Genomic DNA, 16,617 nt, shown 5'->3' on the forward strand with positions numbered 1-16,617 from the left:
TATTAGCTACCTTGATACCAGGTATAGCTTCCCGTCAGGTCACATGACTCCTTTGTCAAAAGAGAATGTTATGGTTTGATAGGCACACAACAACCTCCTTTAGTAGTCACCCATCATGACCAAACCAGTTCTTCAAGCTGGCTTCTTGCTGGCTTTTCTCAGAGAAACCAACAGGTCATGAGAACTAGTTAAGATTCCACATACAGTCTTTCTGTCTCTTTCACAATGTGTGTAAATCAGCTAAAGAGTATGTTCAACAGAAAATGTTCCACTAGTTTCCTTGGTTTTCTGACTCAGAGAACTTATTAACTATGTATGAAAAGGCTTCAGAATTATTTTTAGGTTCTTAGTCAAAAACACAACTGCTACAATCATACAATCCCAAATAACAAACACCAGTAATTCAAAAAATGTTTCCTTTATTATAGCAAGCTAAAAACAGAAATCCATCATAATGTTTTTATAAAAACAACTGTTAACATTATTACTAAACTAAAAGGTGTTGAATTCCAATAGACCACGTGAATCGACATGAGAATGAAACATGACTATTCATTCTTTTACACCCACAACTCAATTTGCAAAACAGTCATTAATAAATACTAAATAAAGCACACAATATACTTTGTCAATTGGTGAAAAAGTTAGAAAAATATGTGGAAAGGTCTGCGGTGAAAATGTGAACAGATGTTAGTTACAGGTACAATTTGTACTGTTTGCAAAAAAATGGTGCACCACAAAGGTATAAAAATTTACACAGTAATGAAAAAAAACAAGTTATTTTAGCCTACTGAGCAAACTATTGATCAGGGATTTAAATTTGTTCTTACTTTTAAGGAAATTATATAGTCATTAATTTGAGACAAACAATTATTACATTCCTTATCAGCTCAGTTTCACTGTCCTGCCCCATCAAAACCAAATATTACATAATTTTACTCTAAACAAAGTAAACATTCTATAGACTTAAAATTTCAATAATAATCTATAACGGTGATATCATGAATGGTTGGGTCTTGATAGCTGTCTCCATTACCATCTCTCAGCCGTTTACAAAACAGAGGTGGGGTGACCACTTACTGTTTGAACTGCATATTGTCCCTTTAAGGCAAAACTAAAAAAATACCATGGACGGAAATAAAACAATGTTATTCAAAAAGTTCATTATCAGAAGACAAATGTACATTTGTGTGTACATAATTAAAAACTTCATACAATTTGACATCTGGCAGTTTTAAAGATGCACTACAGAGCTTTAGGATAACTTCAACCAGTAATCTTGTGGTGCTGATAAGCTAAAAGGGTCCCATTTTGGTGTATTATGCAATCCAACTGTCCATCCAACTGCAATTCAGATGATGTGTTAAAATGTATTCGTAGAGCTTTAGATGCTGGAGAGCATCTTTAAGTGAAAGCCTTCAACCCTGCTATTCAGCCCCACTCAACAGTTCAGAGTTAGTGTTTGTGAGACCTTGTGACCATCTTGGAATCTCTGGCACCTACAGTAGAACACTGCTTCACAGTGGCACTTCAAATGGATGTGATTAAAATCAAAAGGGGGAAAGGGGGTAAATCTGCTACAGCTTTATAAGATGAGGTTTGTAGAAATTGTGGTATCTTATGCCAAAATTAATGTTCTATCCAACTGCAGGAAAACCAACGGATTCTGGTTCAGGCATACAAAACGAGTTGGACAAAATAACAGAAACACCACCAGTAAAAGGACTGTCACTTGGAAGTAACTAAATCACAGTAAACATGAGACAAGTGACATATTTCCAAAGAGGCCAAATAGTCTGTGCCCAAATTGCAGATGCATTGCTCAAAGTTATTCAACATGACAAGCGGAACGGTCTCAAAAATCATGACACCATATGCCGAACATGGGGAAATTGCACTGTCAAAGAGGAGCATTGGTTTCAAGTGCGGATGAGTTTACTTTTGGAGAGCCGAAGAATGCCTTCAGGCCACAGTCTGAAGTCATCTTTTGAACATGTTGAGGATCTGTAATGGTTCAGGCTGCCATTTTGTGGGAGTCAATGGGTCTGATGATGGCTCTGCATGTCAGTATAACGGCCAAGGAATGCAGCCATTTCATAGGGCCAGATGCAACCCCTGTATTCAAACATCTCAAATCACTTCTAAAATGAGTACATCCAGAACTCAATAACTTCCTAAAACCTCTTGATTGGGGTTTGAAGTCAACCATCTACTGCAAGGGGAAGGTTTTAATGTTCATGCTAGGTGTTAATGGACTGAGGGAGAAGCTAATTTAAACCAGCAGTCTGCTACTGCTGTACATTTTCGGTCAGGTTCTGTTTTGAGGCAAAGCGCAACCAGACTGCTTAACAGAGAAAGCTGGCGGGTGAGATCAGTGTGCGTGCTTGGGTTTCTCTCTAGCCGAATCCATCATTCCAGTCCATGACCTTGTTGTATTCGTTGATCTTGAGTTTTATGTGAGACAGTTTGTTCTTCAGATACTCACACCGCTCCCTCTTCTCCAGGAACGTGGGGTCCTGACAACAAGAATGAGACACACTTTCAGGACCATCTCTCTGTCCGCCACTCTCACCCTTACCTCAACCTCTTCAGACATCTGTGGATAAAGGCCTGTACGGTAACAGTGGAACAGACAGCCACCAGATAAAGGCCTGTAAGGTAACAGTGGAACAGACAGCCACCAGATAAAGGCATGGCAGCATTTCATCCAGCTAAATTCCTGGTCTTTAGTATCTGTGTTTAAATGTTGCTGTGCATATGGCTGTTAGTGTGCGCGAACACGCCCCAGAGATAAAAGTCTAACAAAGCAGTGAAGAGGAAAGGCTTATTGACTTAAATGGAAAACCACCAAAAACAATATGAAACTCTAAATTAATAGGGTCTACGGTAAAGTCTACTGGCGATCTTTAACCCCCAATTTAGCCTGCAACATAGCACCCAGCATCCCAGTTACTCTTGGTCGGTTCCTGGATGGGAGAGCTGATTCTGCTGGAAGGGGCAGTCTACAACAATGTTCCAAGGCAGTGAAGGGGACATAGCCATGCACAGGGGGCTGTCTGTCTGTGGTCACTTAACATCGCATGTCACTGATTATAAAATTAGAGTTTTTAAACCCAGGTGAGTTGCGGTTTTAAACCCTGGTGTCATGGCCAAATGTCTAATCTGGCCCTCGCACCAAAATGTATTCTAACACTATCCACTCCAGCTTCCATTTCCATCCCCTCTACTCCCATATAACTATTCCCCAGGTTGTTGCTGTAAATTAAAATGTGGTCTCTGTCAACTTACCTGCTAAAATAAGAGCTATTTAAAAAATAAAAAGATACAAACCAACATGCTATAAAAAACCTCCCACAGATCAATATTTATAGCATTTACCGCCTTTTTCTTCTGGTACTCCAGCATTAGGTTATCAATGCGTTCCTTCTCCTAAAAGACAGACAAATGGATTTTAACTTTCTGGTTGGTGAAAAGGCACTAAGACGACAGTTATATGAGGTGCATATATACATATATAAACAAATGTATTTTAAATATTAACAAAGACAGCCATATAATGTTTTCTTTTACATACTATGTATTTTAATGTGGCATAGATTTCTACATTTATTTGAAAACAAATTAATTTTATAAATTATCATTATAATTTACATTTTACAACAACAAACAATTCATTAATGGGTGTGTGTGCATCTGTGTGTGTGACATGCTTGTGTGTGTTTCTATTGCTGTCCCAGTACCATTTGGCTGGAGGGCCTTGAGGGTAGACTTCTCATAATTTCATCCATTTCCTCAAACTTCAGGGACATTGCCTGCACCTCAGCATGCAGCTCCTTGTACTCAGCATATTGGTCTTTGAACACAGCCTTGTACTGATCTCTCGCCTCCTCTGTACGGATGGTTGGGTACTTCCTGTTGAAACAGGAAATAGGAAAGATGTGTCAGCCATGAGTGCCCCTCAATACAATTAAATGACTTCCATGTTGAGATTCTTCTTCCTGATGTGCACATATTAAACCCAGGTGTGATACAAATACCCACAGAAAAAACAACAACACAGATGTGTGAAATGTACAAAAATGTGTAATGACTGAGAGGTCAAAAAGTTATATTGGTGGTCAGTACTCACGCCACATAGTCTGCGATGACCACCGGCTTGGGGATGTGTCCTGACGGTATGTGCCCTCGGAGGATCTCCGGCTCCATCATCAGAGGAGCAGCCGCAGAGAAATTGTTACCGTCCACCTCTGGGATCATATGGAGAGTGGGGAGAGGGGTCTGCTCCGAGGTTCTGGACCCGGCCAGCTGTGGAAGGATGGGAGGTACCAGTCGGTATTGTCAGAACGGATGTGGTCCTTTCTGTTCTGATTCCGAAAGTGAACCTAATTCCAAAATGTTCTTAATTGAAAACCATGAAAGAACCTGCTTTGGGGATGCTATATGTTTTCTAGTACTGCAGTGAGTATGTCACTACTTACTACAGGTATTGGCAGGGAAGATCCAATGGTTTTCATCTGAGAACAAAGACAACAAGAGAAGAGTAAATTGAATTTATCAAATACTAGTACATTTCATACCAAAATGAGAATGGTGTGTGTGTGTGTGAGTTTGTTTCCCAACCCGCTCTCACCTCTTGTGCCAGTGCCTCCCTCCTCAGCCTCGCCGCCTCGTGCCGCCAAAGCTTCATACACACTCCGGCGCCCACGAAATAGACCACCATGTTGACGAACAGGAAGATCAAGGCGGCGTTCTGGCTGGCCTCCGTGCGACAAAACTTCCCGTTTACGCCGTTGTTGAACATGGGGTAGTAGCACATCCCCCCCCGGGTCGTGTCCCGCACGTAGACCACACCTCCCGCCAAGTACAGGAACACCATGGCCAGGTTGATGGCGCCCTCCGTCAGAGGCCACCAGGACGAGTCCAGGAGGATAGTCCGATAGTACATGGTCATCCCCATCACCAAGATTATGATGGTCACGATCCACGCCAGCCCGACCACCACCAGGACGAACGGGGTCATGGGCCCGTTGTAGCTGTTGTATCCGCCCCCCCCGAACATCTGCGGCTGGGAGTAGCCGAAAAGGTTGAACCACTCGCTGTCCTTGTGGATGGAGGCGCACACGCAGGCGAAGACCACCGCGCCCAGCAGGAGCTCCACGCAGCCCAGGATGCGGAGGAGCCCCGCCCAGGACTTCATGTAGGCATAGCGCTGGTTGTAGTCCTCCACCTTTTCGCTGTAGGTCATGGCCGAGCGGAAGGTGCGCCCCGAGACGGACTCCCCGGCCTCGGCTCCCAGCAGTAGGGCATCGTGCTCCTTCCTGGAGTTGTAGCTGCCTCCCGAGCCGCCGTACGGGTCCAGGTACGAGCGGGGGAGGGAGGGGGAAGGGTGAGGGGAATGGGGAGGGGAGCAGGGCATGCCTCCGGTGGATCCCGGTTTGAGGTCATCTTTCTCGGTCAGCGGCGGGGAGGGCGGCGCTGGCAAGGTCAGGGGCTTCTTGCTGCCGCGAATACTGCTGCCGCGGAAGAAGTTCTTGACGGAGTCGGGGATGAAGCGGCGGACCGGTTTGATGTCCATGGCCGCGCTGTCATCATCCAGGCGCTCCGAGGTGCCGTTGCTAGTGGGGAAGAAGTCTGAGCCCACTGGGGGCTGTTCCGGGAGAGGAGGAGGGGGGAGGGGGTCCATGCTCACGGCCAGATTTGCCCCGAGTGCCCCCGGGGGGGGTGGAGGCGGAGCCCTCCATAAGGAGGCCACAGGGACCTGGTCGTAGTAAGGTTCTGGATCACGGACCCGGTCGAAACGGCCGGTGAAGCCACCTCCAGCGGACATGGAAACGTGTCTGTCACTGTCCTAGAGCAAACAGGGACAGAGGGTTAAAAAAATCTGCATATGTATTACCCAAAAGACTAGCTACAGGCTACCTCAACTCGCCAGCAGTATGGAATGTGCTACTCCTTCTTAAAACAAGCATGTAGACCTATAGCAATCAAACCTTGAATGACAGTTGGCCATTTTGAATTAGGATCTCTTCTTTGATGACATTAGTGGTGGCAGTTGTGTTTGTGTGTGTGGACAGCAGTTGCATTCGAACTGCAGTCTAACATCCCAGGCAGCTTGGAAGAATATGCCAACCAGATAAACTGTAACATCTCAGATAGCAACACAAGTTCACCCACAAATATTTATATTTAAGCTCTTTTTAACCCTTATTTTGCCTGAGAGCATGTTCTAATTTACAACAACAAACTGTTATAAATTAGAGGTCAACTGCCTTGCTCAGGAACAGAAATAATAAATGTTTCATCATGCTGGCTCAGGGATGTATGTATGTATGTATGCTGGCCAGGGATTCGATCAAGCATCTTTTTGGCATCAAAAACGTTAACTATTAGGCTACCTGCTTCCCCAAGTTTACATATTTATTGTAGGTCCTTGTTTTTGTGTAGCTCAGCTGTAAGGGCACTTCACTCTCAATTCCAGGGTCATAGTGCCCGCTGTAGGAATTAATTTAATTTGAAAAGATATTCAATTCAATAAAAATTCCATTTTATTTTTATCCTAAACATATTATAAAAATCACTTTCTGCTTACAAACTTTGCCTGAGATGGGAAAGATATGTTGAGTAAGACAGTGTTGTATAAATCAATCAATTATTCTCTGATGTTATCTTCCTTGTCAAAAGGCCATAACATCTTTGCACAACTGACAAGTGATATTACTAATTTTGCAGTAATAACTTGGAAACCACAAAAGATTTGTGCTAATACAATACCTCTTTCACACACAGTCACGCGGCCTGATTTACTCGGCCTTGCTGTACAGTTTGAACATGATGTCTTCTCAGTGTCACTCACCTAGAATGAGAATAATGAGTAGTTAGTTAACCTACATGCTAAGACAGAGGTTCTGGGTCTAATCTGGCCCTTGGGCAGTTAGATAAAAAAAAAAATTCTACTACACTTGTTGGTGTCGGTAGACTCGACTTTCGCTTCGTAATAACACAGTCCCCAGGCAATGTATTGCTCAAAACATTCGTTTGGGTAGTAGTTTGGTTGGAAATGCGATATAAACGCTAATGTTTACCTCCTGATAAATAGTGTCCCAACCAGAAGGATGCAAAGCAGCTCACTTAACATTTCCTAAAAATTCTGTTTTATGAAAGGCTGGAAATTGGCATGATCTAATGACGTTTAGTCTGAATAATTAAAAGGAATATTGTATTAAAATTAGCTACCTAACTAATTGCTCCGGGTTGGTAATTCCTACATTTTAATTGAACTTTGTTGTGACGGTTACAATAGGCGTGAGCCTAAATAGAGGCTACCAGTTTCGGGTTCAGGTTAACAGCAAAATTAGGCGATTTGATACATCATATTACACATTTAAGGTAGCTCATTATTAAAAGATTACGCTGTAAAAAAATAAATCCTAAATTTGACAATTCAGTCGACTTTTTATCATGTAGTAATACGAATTCCACCTACCTGCCGTAGATATATTCACCTGTTTTCTTTCCGCCAATTACCTTCCGCAGAACCACATCGCAGATAGCAGGACCACGTGACCGACCCCTCCCTGCGCGTTACGTAGAAGTATGGCGGAAACAGAAACTCACCTGGGCAGTTAAACCAGACCAGACAGGTGCGGTTGAGACTGGAGCTCCATCAAAGGGAATTGAAACAGAGAATATGTGACTAGGGGAAGGGGAGAAAATAAGCTTTCCGAAACTTCGGGCCAATTGAAACAATTGCGTCAAACAAGGATTCAATGTTTCGAAACGCTCGAAACAACGCACTCTGGCAACATCTGCTGGTCAAATAAGTGTAATGCAACTGGATGGCAGTATAAGCACACATTGCATGTAGGCCTAAACACTGAAGAGTAATTTGAAAAGTTAGCAGTTTAGTGAAACTAAAAGCGATATTTACCCAGGAAACATATCAGAAATGTTTAGTTTACAGTGTTCATAAAGGTGCAGGTACATCTTACGCACAGGTGTATGCGAGGTGGAAGATAAGTGCGAGGAACGTTCTCAAATCTGAATATGCGCACCGCCATGGAGCGCTTTCATACGAGCGGTGTTTTCATGGACAGATATGGAAATATCCGTTAACAAAAACTGACGATACAATAATATGACAATAATTATTGTTAAGGACAATGTCCTAAGATGCTTGACTATTAAAGTATATAAGTAGCCTAAACATTTATATCGTTATATTTTAATCATTGTCAGTTTTGTATGTGTGCCAAAAAGTATAGGCCGTATTTAATAATGTTGTATTTTTGAATTTCCATATTAGCTTAATTTGTGTATGAAACATTTATATGATTCATACGTCTATTTGTGTATGAACGTTGTGTATGCAAGTTAGTAGCCCAGTTGTTGCTCACAAATCGTGGATTTCACAAGGTTTCGTTCAACAAGGTCAATGTGACCCCCCTAGAAAATAGTGAAAATCCTGGAATCCATAGACACCGTTGTCTGTCTCTCTCCTACATCAAACAACCCTCGAAATCTGTACATTTTCCTTCGCTTTTATTTCAGAGACCGGCATGGTTCATCAGGTGAACGAAACCGGATTGAAACAGTATGAAGTAACGACACTTCATTTGCTTAGATCACGTGACTTTGCCACTTTCATAGAAGCTTCCACCCTGCGGCAAGAGTTTCTGAGCGTTTCGCCAGCACCCATCACTATGTGACTATGGCATTAAGAAACTAGTAATTGCTGACTTCTTTACGGCTCTAATTGGCATTTTTCTGCAATTTGAGCACATTTGTTGGTGTAATGTATACTAATGCTGATGTGTATAGCAGTTAGATGCAGAGAGCATTGACATACAAAATAAGCCATGCTGTTTGTTAATGACCTTATATGTAAATATGATCACTCCCTCATATCAGATATGCTGTTGGTGAGTTTGGAAACTTTACCTTGTGCATTCTGGGGTATTTTAGTAGTTGTAACCAGGGGCATCAAATTGGGGGGAAAGGGGTGGGAAAAGAGGAGGGGCCCTGAGACACCACCTGTGTACAGGGCCCAGAATTTTGTGCTCCACCCCTGGTTGTAACACTGAACTAGCTCACCTGAATCAAGTGGTCAACACCTGGATAATTAGTTAAGTCAATTCAGGTATGCCAACTTTGGAATTAGTCTAATACTTAGCATGTAATGACTGGGGTTCTTACAACAGATTATTTTTTAGCTAAAGGATTACTATTACTGGGGTAGCATCATGCTGAAGACCGGTAAGGCTGTTGTAACTATTGATTGCTTGCAGACGAAGCATCTTACTGTGAAACTACGCATATATTCACAATCTAAAATACACAGGTGTTTGTTAAACTTGGGAGTTGAATATGTTCCTCCGTTTGTTTAACAGTGTGATTTAGATCTCCTTTCCAAAACATCTGATTAATCAACCAGTGGGGGTCACTACTGTACCACTGATTGAAGCTGACGATTGCAAGTAAACCATCAGATCCTGCTGGGTGTGCTGGTTTTGACAAAGGGATAGAAAGAAGCATGTATACATCTCTATGGACAACCTAATCATGACACATTGATCGTAGATGCATTTATATATTCTTTATTATGTGGTTCCACCTTCCATCCTTGTACAGTATAAAGCTTTAGCCATACAAAACTACCACTGTCTCTATTTCATGGGAGTATTTCATGGAAATACTTTAGCTCAATGAGGCCAAATGCAATGTTCCATGCATCTTTTACTTGTAACAGTTCAGAACTGTTGCCTTGGTCATAATATGGAAAGGTAATATAACAAATGAATCTAAACCTTTGGGGCAAAAAAAATATAATTCTGGCAATATTAAGTGTTGTTGAGATATTAATACAATGACCATATCACTATCAAGGTTTAACAGAAATTATGGGGGTAACAGAATAAAGAAACACTAACAAAAAATATGAACTAAAAAACATTTAACAAAAACTTGAACAGGTTTAGGGACATGTTTGGGGGTATAAACTACTGGAATGCAATAAATGCAAAGATTGTTTAGTTTAGTCGATCAAGACGATGCAGCATGCATATAACTAACAGGCATTCGATTTTCCCCATCCTTGGCAAAACGATTCCTCAGAAGAGATCTAGCGATGCATGCATTTGGACTAGAACACTGCCTTAACCTTGTGATGACGTGGCGTTACATGAGATCTAGCTAGTCCATGAAAGGCTCTTGTACTACTGGTACTTGAACATGCTAACTGCTCTTGCCTTCAACCAACAATGAAGGTATGGATAAACCTTATCTCATCTAAAATAAAAAGTGTATTAAACAGCCATTAGCACCCTATACTTTATATTGCACTACCTTCGCATTGGTCAAAAATAGTTCACTATATCGGAAAAAGGGTGCCACTTTAAGCGCGACCATGTTAACATCTTATCACTCTGGGTCTCTGACAACCATAATTGTTCTTTACTGGTGCGTGAGTGGTTGTCCATATCTTTGTCTAGAAAACTTTTTTTACTAGTGTTTTCTCTTTTAGGGAAAATACTAGTACCCAGTCAAATAAAATCATAGATAGAAATGTTGTCACTAAGTGCTATTTGGAGGAAGGCATTCTGCGAGTGCATGCTAAGTCACTTTAGCAAAATTATCCCAATCAACAGGTACGCATTGCAGAAAAACAGCTATGTTTGTCAGAATTTTGCAATATTCCTTAAATGTAAAATTTAAACCCGGGTCACATTTTTGTTGCAGCCTAACACCAATCACGCCCGGTTCAACAACTTTTTTGATCTATGATTAGTAGATCAATTCACTTGACCAGATGTGATACGCGTTGTGCTCAAACCAAAACCAAAGCCTCTATATGCAAATCCTACAATGTGATGGAGATGCAGAGTTAATAAAAGGCTTTTGAAGTTTTTGTTCACCAAACATGAAGCATGAAGAAGGTTTCCGGCCATGCACGGTTTACATTTCTAGGGTTTGGCGTCCATGCTAGTTGTTGTCCTTCATCCACTGTTCCAACCACTGGACTATCTGCTCCAGATTGCGCTCCAGGTCCTCAGGTTCGTTGCTGGGCAGCTGGTGGACAATCTCCTCATCGTAGGCCTCCATGGCCTCCTCATAGATGGTCTGGAAGATTTCACACTGGACGTTGTCCAGCAGCTTTTTCCCAGTGTAACCCCTATGCATTAGATGGAGGTACAGAGCAGTTCAGTTAAAGCGTGGAGGACAATGATAAAGAATGAAGTAAAAAAAATAAAAAATAACACGAAAGTACTAAAACAGGAAAGAAAGAAGGATCAGAGTGTATGCTAAGGGAGTGAGTGTAGTCCTTACGATTGAATGAGAGTGTTAAGGCTAATGTTGCAGAAAGGGAACTCCTGAAATTCCAATCCGGATGATTAGACTCACCTTCCCTCCAGCCGACTATAGAGGTTAGTGTTGTCTGTGCGGAGCACAAACACAATCTGGAACCAGCGTTCGGGGAAGAAGTCGCAGCCATGATAGTCCACGATCATCCCTCCACCCCCCATCTTGTCCTCAAGCTCATCCACCACCTGGAACACACAAAGAAATAAGAAGCCGCTTGAGATTGAGGCCTTTAGTCATTTTTTTTATTCCTCATAACACACTGACATATGACGAGTGGCACATGGAAAGCACTGCAGTCACAGTTGTGCTCAATATTTTGCATATCCTTGGAGAATTGGTAATATGTGTACCATTTGTAAAGAAAACATGAATGAGCAGGCAAAACATGGCTTATTTCTTATGGGATTCACATTCAATTGTAGGTCATAACAGAATGGCACAATCAAAACAAAACATGGCAAAAAAAAAATAAAAAATAAATCAACTGACCCCTGTTCAAAAGTCTGCATACCCCGAGTTCTTAATACTATGTATTACACCCTTTAGCATCGATTACAGTGTGCAGTCTTTTGTAATGGTTGTCCGAGGCCCCAAATTCTTGCAGGTGGTATATCTGGCCATTCGTCTGGGCAAAATGCCTCCAGGTCATGCAAATCTTTTGTCAGCTTGCATGAACCACATGTTTGTGATCTCTTAGGGTCATTGTCATGCTGGGAAGTCCAAGAGCGTCCCATGCACAGCTTTCGTGCAAAAAAATTAAAAATAGTAAATTGTCTGCCAGTGTTTTCGGATGACATGCTTCATTCATCTTGCCATCAATTTTCACAAGATTCCCCGTGCCTTTAGAGCTCACACCCCCCGCAAAACATCAGTGAGCCACCACCATGCTTCACAGTGGGGATGGTATTCTGTTCACTATAGACCTTGTTGACCCCTCTCCAAACCATAAAGCTCTGACCATAAAGCTCTATTTTGTTCTTGTCACTCCAAATAAGTGTGCCAGAAGCTGTAAGGCATGTCAAGGTGTTGTCGGGCATATTGAAATCAGGCTTTTTTGTGGCATTGGTGCAGTAAAGGCTTCTTTCTGTCAACTCGACCACCACAGTTCATTTTTGTTCAAGTATTGTCATATTGTGCTCCTTGAAACAACCAGTCTTTTTCCAGAGCAGCCTGTATTTTTCCTGAGGTTACCTGTGGATTTTTCTTTGTATCCCGAACAATTCTTCTGGCAGTTTTGGCTGAAATCTTTCTTGGTCTGCCTGACCTTGGCTTGGTATCAAGAGATCCCATCATTTTCCAATTAAGTGATTGAACAGTACTGACTGGCATTTGCAAGGCTTTGTATATCTTTTTATGGTATTTTCCATCTTTATAAAGCTCCATGACAGTTCTTTTCTGCTCCCCATGGCTCAGTATCTAGCCTGCTCTGTGCAGCCAGGTGAGAGCTAACAATACATTGACTATTTATACACACTAATTGCAATTAAAAATCCACAGGTGTGGGAAATTCATCTTTAATTGCCATTTTCACCTGTGTGTGTGACCTTGTGTGGCCAAACATTCAAGGGTATGTAAACTTTTGATCAGGGCCATTTGGTTGATCTCTGCTATCATTATGATTTAAAAAGGAGCCAAATAACTGTGATAATAAATGGCTTCATATGATCACTATCCTTAAATAAAAAATTTTTGCATGATCAATCATTTTCAATATCAATGCCAAAAATGCCAATTTCTGCCAAGGTATGCAAACTTATTAGCACAACTGTACAGAATATTTTTATCTGTAAGGACGCACTAAAGGCTTTGTAAATACCAACACGAAACCCTTCTCTGATCAAAGTTCCGAAGAGCTGCTAAAATGCGCTTTCCTTGGTCTGTAAATAAATGCTCCTTCTGAAGTGGGATGACCAGCCATTTATAGGTGACTACTAAACTATTACGGTTTTATACAGTACATTACACATTATTAATACCGGTGCTTACCAAGATATTCAGTAGAAATAAAACCTCTTCGTACCCTACCATTACAAAAAACTGAATAAAACCAAGGCATAGCACATACATTTGCAATACTTGTAGGTGTCAAGTAAACAATATTTCATATTTTATCATGGAGCAGAATTCTACTGTATGAAAAGATATAGAAAAAAACCCTGGGTCTGATAACCGCTGTTTATCAAATTCATTTTTAAAGTGAGAGGAAGTTTCAGCAAGACAACCTCATGAACAAACATCAACCAATGTCAGGCCTTTCAGAAAGTGTATAAGAGAATGGTTCACAAAACGTTGAACCTGTAACAAACACAAGAGCTGCATTATAGCCCGAAACCAGAGGTTTCAATACTGACACTGAAGCCTACATATAAAGCACATTACCATAATCTAGAACCGATATAAAAGCGTCTTGCACAATTTTCTTTCTATGTTGATGATAGACATGATTTCTTTCTATGAAAGGAAACAGTCTTATTCTTTAACTTCTTAACCAGTTTAGCAATGTTTTTTAAAAGAGAGCTTTTCATCCAACCAAATTCCAAGGTATTTGTAGAAGGGAACATGTTTCCTAACAGGACCATCCAGGGTAGCAATAAAATTAAAATAAAAATAGATTCTGGGATCTACACAGTAGCATATACAGGTGCTGGTGATAAAATTTGAATATCATCAAAAAGTTGATTTCAGTAATTCCATTCAAAAAGTGAAACTTTCATTCCACATAGACGGATACATTTTGATTGCTTATTTCTTTTAATTTTGATGATTATAACTGACAACTAATGAAAACCCCAAATTCAGTATCTCAGAAAATTTGAATAGTGTGAAAAGGTTCGATATTGTAGACACCTGGTGCCACAATCCAATCAGCTAATTAACCCAAAACACCTGCAAAGGCCTTTAAATGGTCTCTCAGTCTAGTTCTGTAGGCAACACAATCATGGGGAAGACTGCTGACTTGACAGCTGTCCAAAAGACGACCATTGACATCTTGCACAAGGAGGGCAAGACACAAAAGGTCATAGCAAAGAGGCTGGCTGTTCACAGAGCTCTGTGTCCAAGCACATTAATAGAGAGGCGAAGGGAAGGAAAATATGTGGTAGAAACAAAAAGTGTATAAGCATACTTTTCAGTTGGCCAACATTTCTAAAAATATTTTTTTTGTATAGGTCTTAAGTAATATTCTAATTTTCTGAGATACTGAATTTGGGATTTTCATTAGTTGTCAGTTGTAATCATCAAAATTAAAAGAAATAAACATTTGAAATATCAGTCTGTGTGTAATGAATATAATACAAGTTTCACTTTTTGAATGGAATTACTGAAATAAATCAACTTTCTGATGATATTCAAATTTTATGACCAGCACCTGTACTTCGCTTTATCTGCACCTAATCCACAAGTGAAGAACCTAAGATACAGAAGTGAATTTTGAAGGATTTGGAAATAGTGGGCAAACACTTATGCAAGAAGGAGCAGCCACATACAATACTGTGTCATGGGCATAAAAGGTGTTACAGTTTCCCACAGAGTTAAACAGATCATTAATATAGAGTGTGAACTCTATTTCCAACACTGGGGAACTCCTTTGGGAACTCCACAATATTTTTTCAACCACAAGCAAATGGCCAGGGTTCATTGCAGTTTTCCAAACATGATTTCAGAAAATAAGCATTACAGCTCTGGAGAAGAAAAGGACCAGCACTAGACAGCAGACCTGGATCAAGTATTTCAGCCCTTGTGGATTTTCTAATGTCTATGGCTAGAAAAAAAACATCTTGGACTTCCTTTTCTGTTAATTAACTAAGTGAAAATTTTTGTTTGTTCCTGCATAATATCTACAACTATTCAATTTTCTCTATTAAATTCACCATCTATCGTTACATATTAGTAAATAAAATGGTTTCCTTACCACACTGAACAAAATTATAAACGCAACACTTTTTTTGCTCCCATTTATCATGAGCTGAACTCAAAGACCCATGTACATAAAAGGCCTATTTCTCTCAAATATTGTTCACAAATAGTCTAAATCTGTGTTTGTGAGCACTTCTGCTTTGCCGAGATAATCCATCCACCTCACAGGTGTGGCATATCAAGATGCTGATTAGACAGCATGATTATTGCAAAGGTGTGCCTTAGGCTGGCCACAATAAAAGGCCTGTGCTATAATAATGCTGTCTAATCAGAATCTTGATATGCCACACCTGTGAGGTGGATGGATTATCTCGGCAAAGCAGAAGTGTTCACTAACAGATTTAGACTAATTATCATAACTATAGCAGAACTCTCAAATAAACACTTACTCTGTCCTCATCCAACACTGGGCACTGGTACTCCTCATCAAAACCATCAAACAACTGTCCTAGAGAGAGAAACACAAACACCATCATCAGTATTTTTACATCAATTTTGTTTTAAACAATTTCAGAAACTTCTGGTGGAGATAAGGCATTCCAATGATTTACTGGGTAATGTTCTCTTACCTTCTCGGGCCAAGTCCCCTACATTCACATACGTTAGTCCTGTCCTCTGGGCAAGCTCTTTTCCTAGGGTAGTCTTCCCTACACCAGGTGTGCCTGTAAAATGTCACCATTATGAATAGAACCACCATCATCATCCTCATCGTCAATAACACGCTACTAGAATAATTGCTTCTCAATAACACATGGAACTCAACCCCAAACTTCAGCAACTTGTTTATTTATTTCGGTAGAAAACCAAATGAAAGTGAACGAGGCGAAAGTTTAGAATACGGTTGGTGCCAGGCTACAGCATTCACAACACCATGAAATGTGACCACGCAGCATCTTTCGACCTTTTAGGTGCACCATTGGCTATTAGCAAGCACAGAATCGTGCTATGATCTATTAGCTGCAATTTCAAATAATATATTCATGAACTGTTACGTTAATTAGATGGCTATCTAGAAGGATGAAGAAGTGTTTACCTGTTAGAAGAATATTAGGTCGCTTCATGATTTTCATCGCGGCTGCCTTGTGCGGTGAATCGCCTTGCGTGCTACACGTGACCAACTACAGGTACCTTAGGAACTCGAAAAGTTCTCCTATTTGGTTTCAATTACTTTTGTAAACACAACTTGAACATTAGCAACAATCAGTTACTCACTCAATCAAAGTTACTTATCAGTAAAATACAACAAAACTTCGCACACCGAGTACGTGTAGAACACAGCCCCATGTGAGTCCCCAAACAAGGCTGTGTTGTGAGCAGTAATGTGACGTCAGTTTCGCGCGCCGA

The 16,617-nt window shown here is 40.8% G+C and overlaps 2 protein-coding genes across 3 annotated transcripts; both read right to left on the reverse strand.

Moving 5' to 3' along the window:
• Positions 1-402: 402 nt before the first annotated feature.
• On the reverse strand, positions 403-7,665 carry marveld2b (MARVEL domain containing 2b). 2 transcript variants are annotated; one of them, XM_010896036.5, is made up of 8 exons: positions 7,484-7,665; positions 6,772-6,853; positions 4,631-5,848; positions 4,479-4,514; positions 4,130-4,305; positions 3,741-3,912; positions 3,379-3,429; positions 403-2,516 (listed from the first exon to the last, which is right to left on the reverse strand). In XM_010896036.5, the coding sequence occupies exons 3-8, from the start codon at positions 5,825-5,827 to the stop codon at positions 2,397-2,399; spliced, it is 1,752 nt and encodes a 583-aa protein (XP_010894338.2). In that variant the 5' UTR covers positions 5,828-5,848; positions 6,772-6,853; positions 7,484-7,665; the 3' UTR covers positions 403-2,396. The 2 variants fall into 2 exon arrangements, with proteins under 2 accessions (XP_010894338.2, XP_010894339.2); XM_010896037.4 differs by lacking the exon at positions 7,484-7,665 and adding an exon at positions 7,083-7,444 and having other exon boundaries at positions 2,397-2,516.
• A 1,907-nt stretch (positions 7,666-9,572) lies between these two features.
• Positions 9,573-16,580, reverse strand: ak6 (adenylate kinase 6). The gene is made up of 5 exons (XM_010896038.4): positions 16,307-16,580; positions 15,843-15,935; positions 15,663-15,721; positions 11,398-11,543; positions 9,573-11,167 (listed from the first exon to the last, which is right to left on the reverse strand). The coding sequence occupies exons 1-5, from the start codon at positions 16,341-16,343 to the stop codon at positions 10,978-10,980; spliced, it is 525 nt and encodes a 174-aa protein (XP_010894340.1). The 5' UTR covers positions 16,344-16,580; the 3' UTR covers positions 9,573-10,977.
• Between the last annotated feature and the right edge of the window lie 37 nt (positions 16,581-16,617).

The sequence above is a fragment of the Esox lucius genome, chromosome 13 (genome assembly GCF_011004845.1).
Source record: "Esox lucius isolate fEsoLuc1 chromosome 13, fEsoLuc1.pri, whole genome shotgun sequence".
Lineage (NCBI taxonomy): Eukaryota > Metazoa > Chordata > Actinopteri > Esociformes > Esocidae > Esox > Esox lucius.

Coding starts and splice junctions, on each gene's coding strand:
- marveld2b (XM_010896036.5), bottom strand. CDS start 5,827: ATGTCCGCTGGAGGTGGCTTCACCGGCCGTTTCGACCGGGTCCGTGAT. Junction 3,913..4,129: donor GTCATCGCAGACTATGTGGC/GTGAGTACTGAC, acceptor CTGTTTCAACAG/GAAGTACCCAACCATCCGTA. Junction 3,430..3,740: donor CAAGGCCCTCCAGCCAAATG/GTACTGGGACAG, acceptor TCTGTCTTTTAG/GAGAAGGAACGCATTGATAA.
- ak6 (XM_010896038.4), bottom strand. CDS start 16,343: ATGAAAATCATGAAGCGACCTAATATTCTTCTAACAG. Junction 15,722..15,842: donor AGGGGACTTGGCCCGAGAAG/GTAAGAGAACAT, acceptor TTCTCTCTCTAG/GACAGTTGTTTGATGGTTTT. Junction 11,168..11,397: donor TATAGTCGGCTGGAGGGAAG/GTGAGTCTAATC, acceptor TCTAATGCATAG/GGGTTACACTGGGAAAAAGC.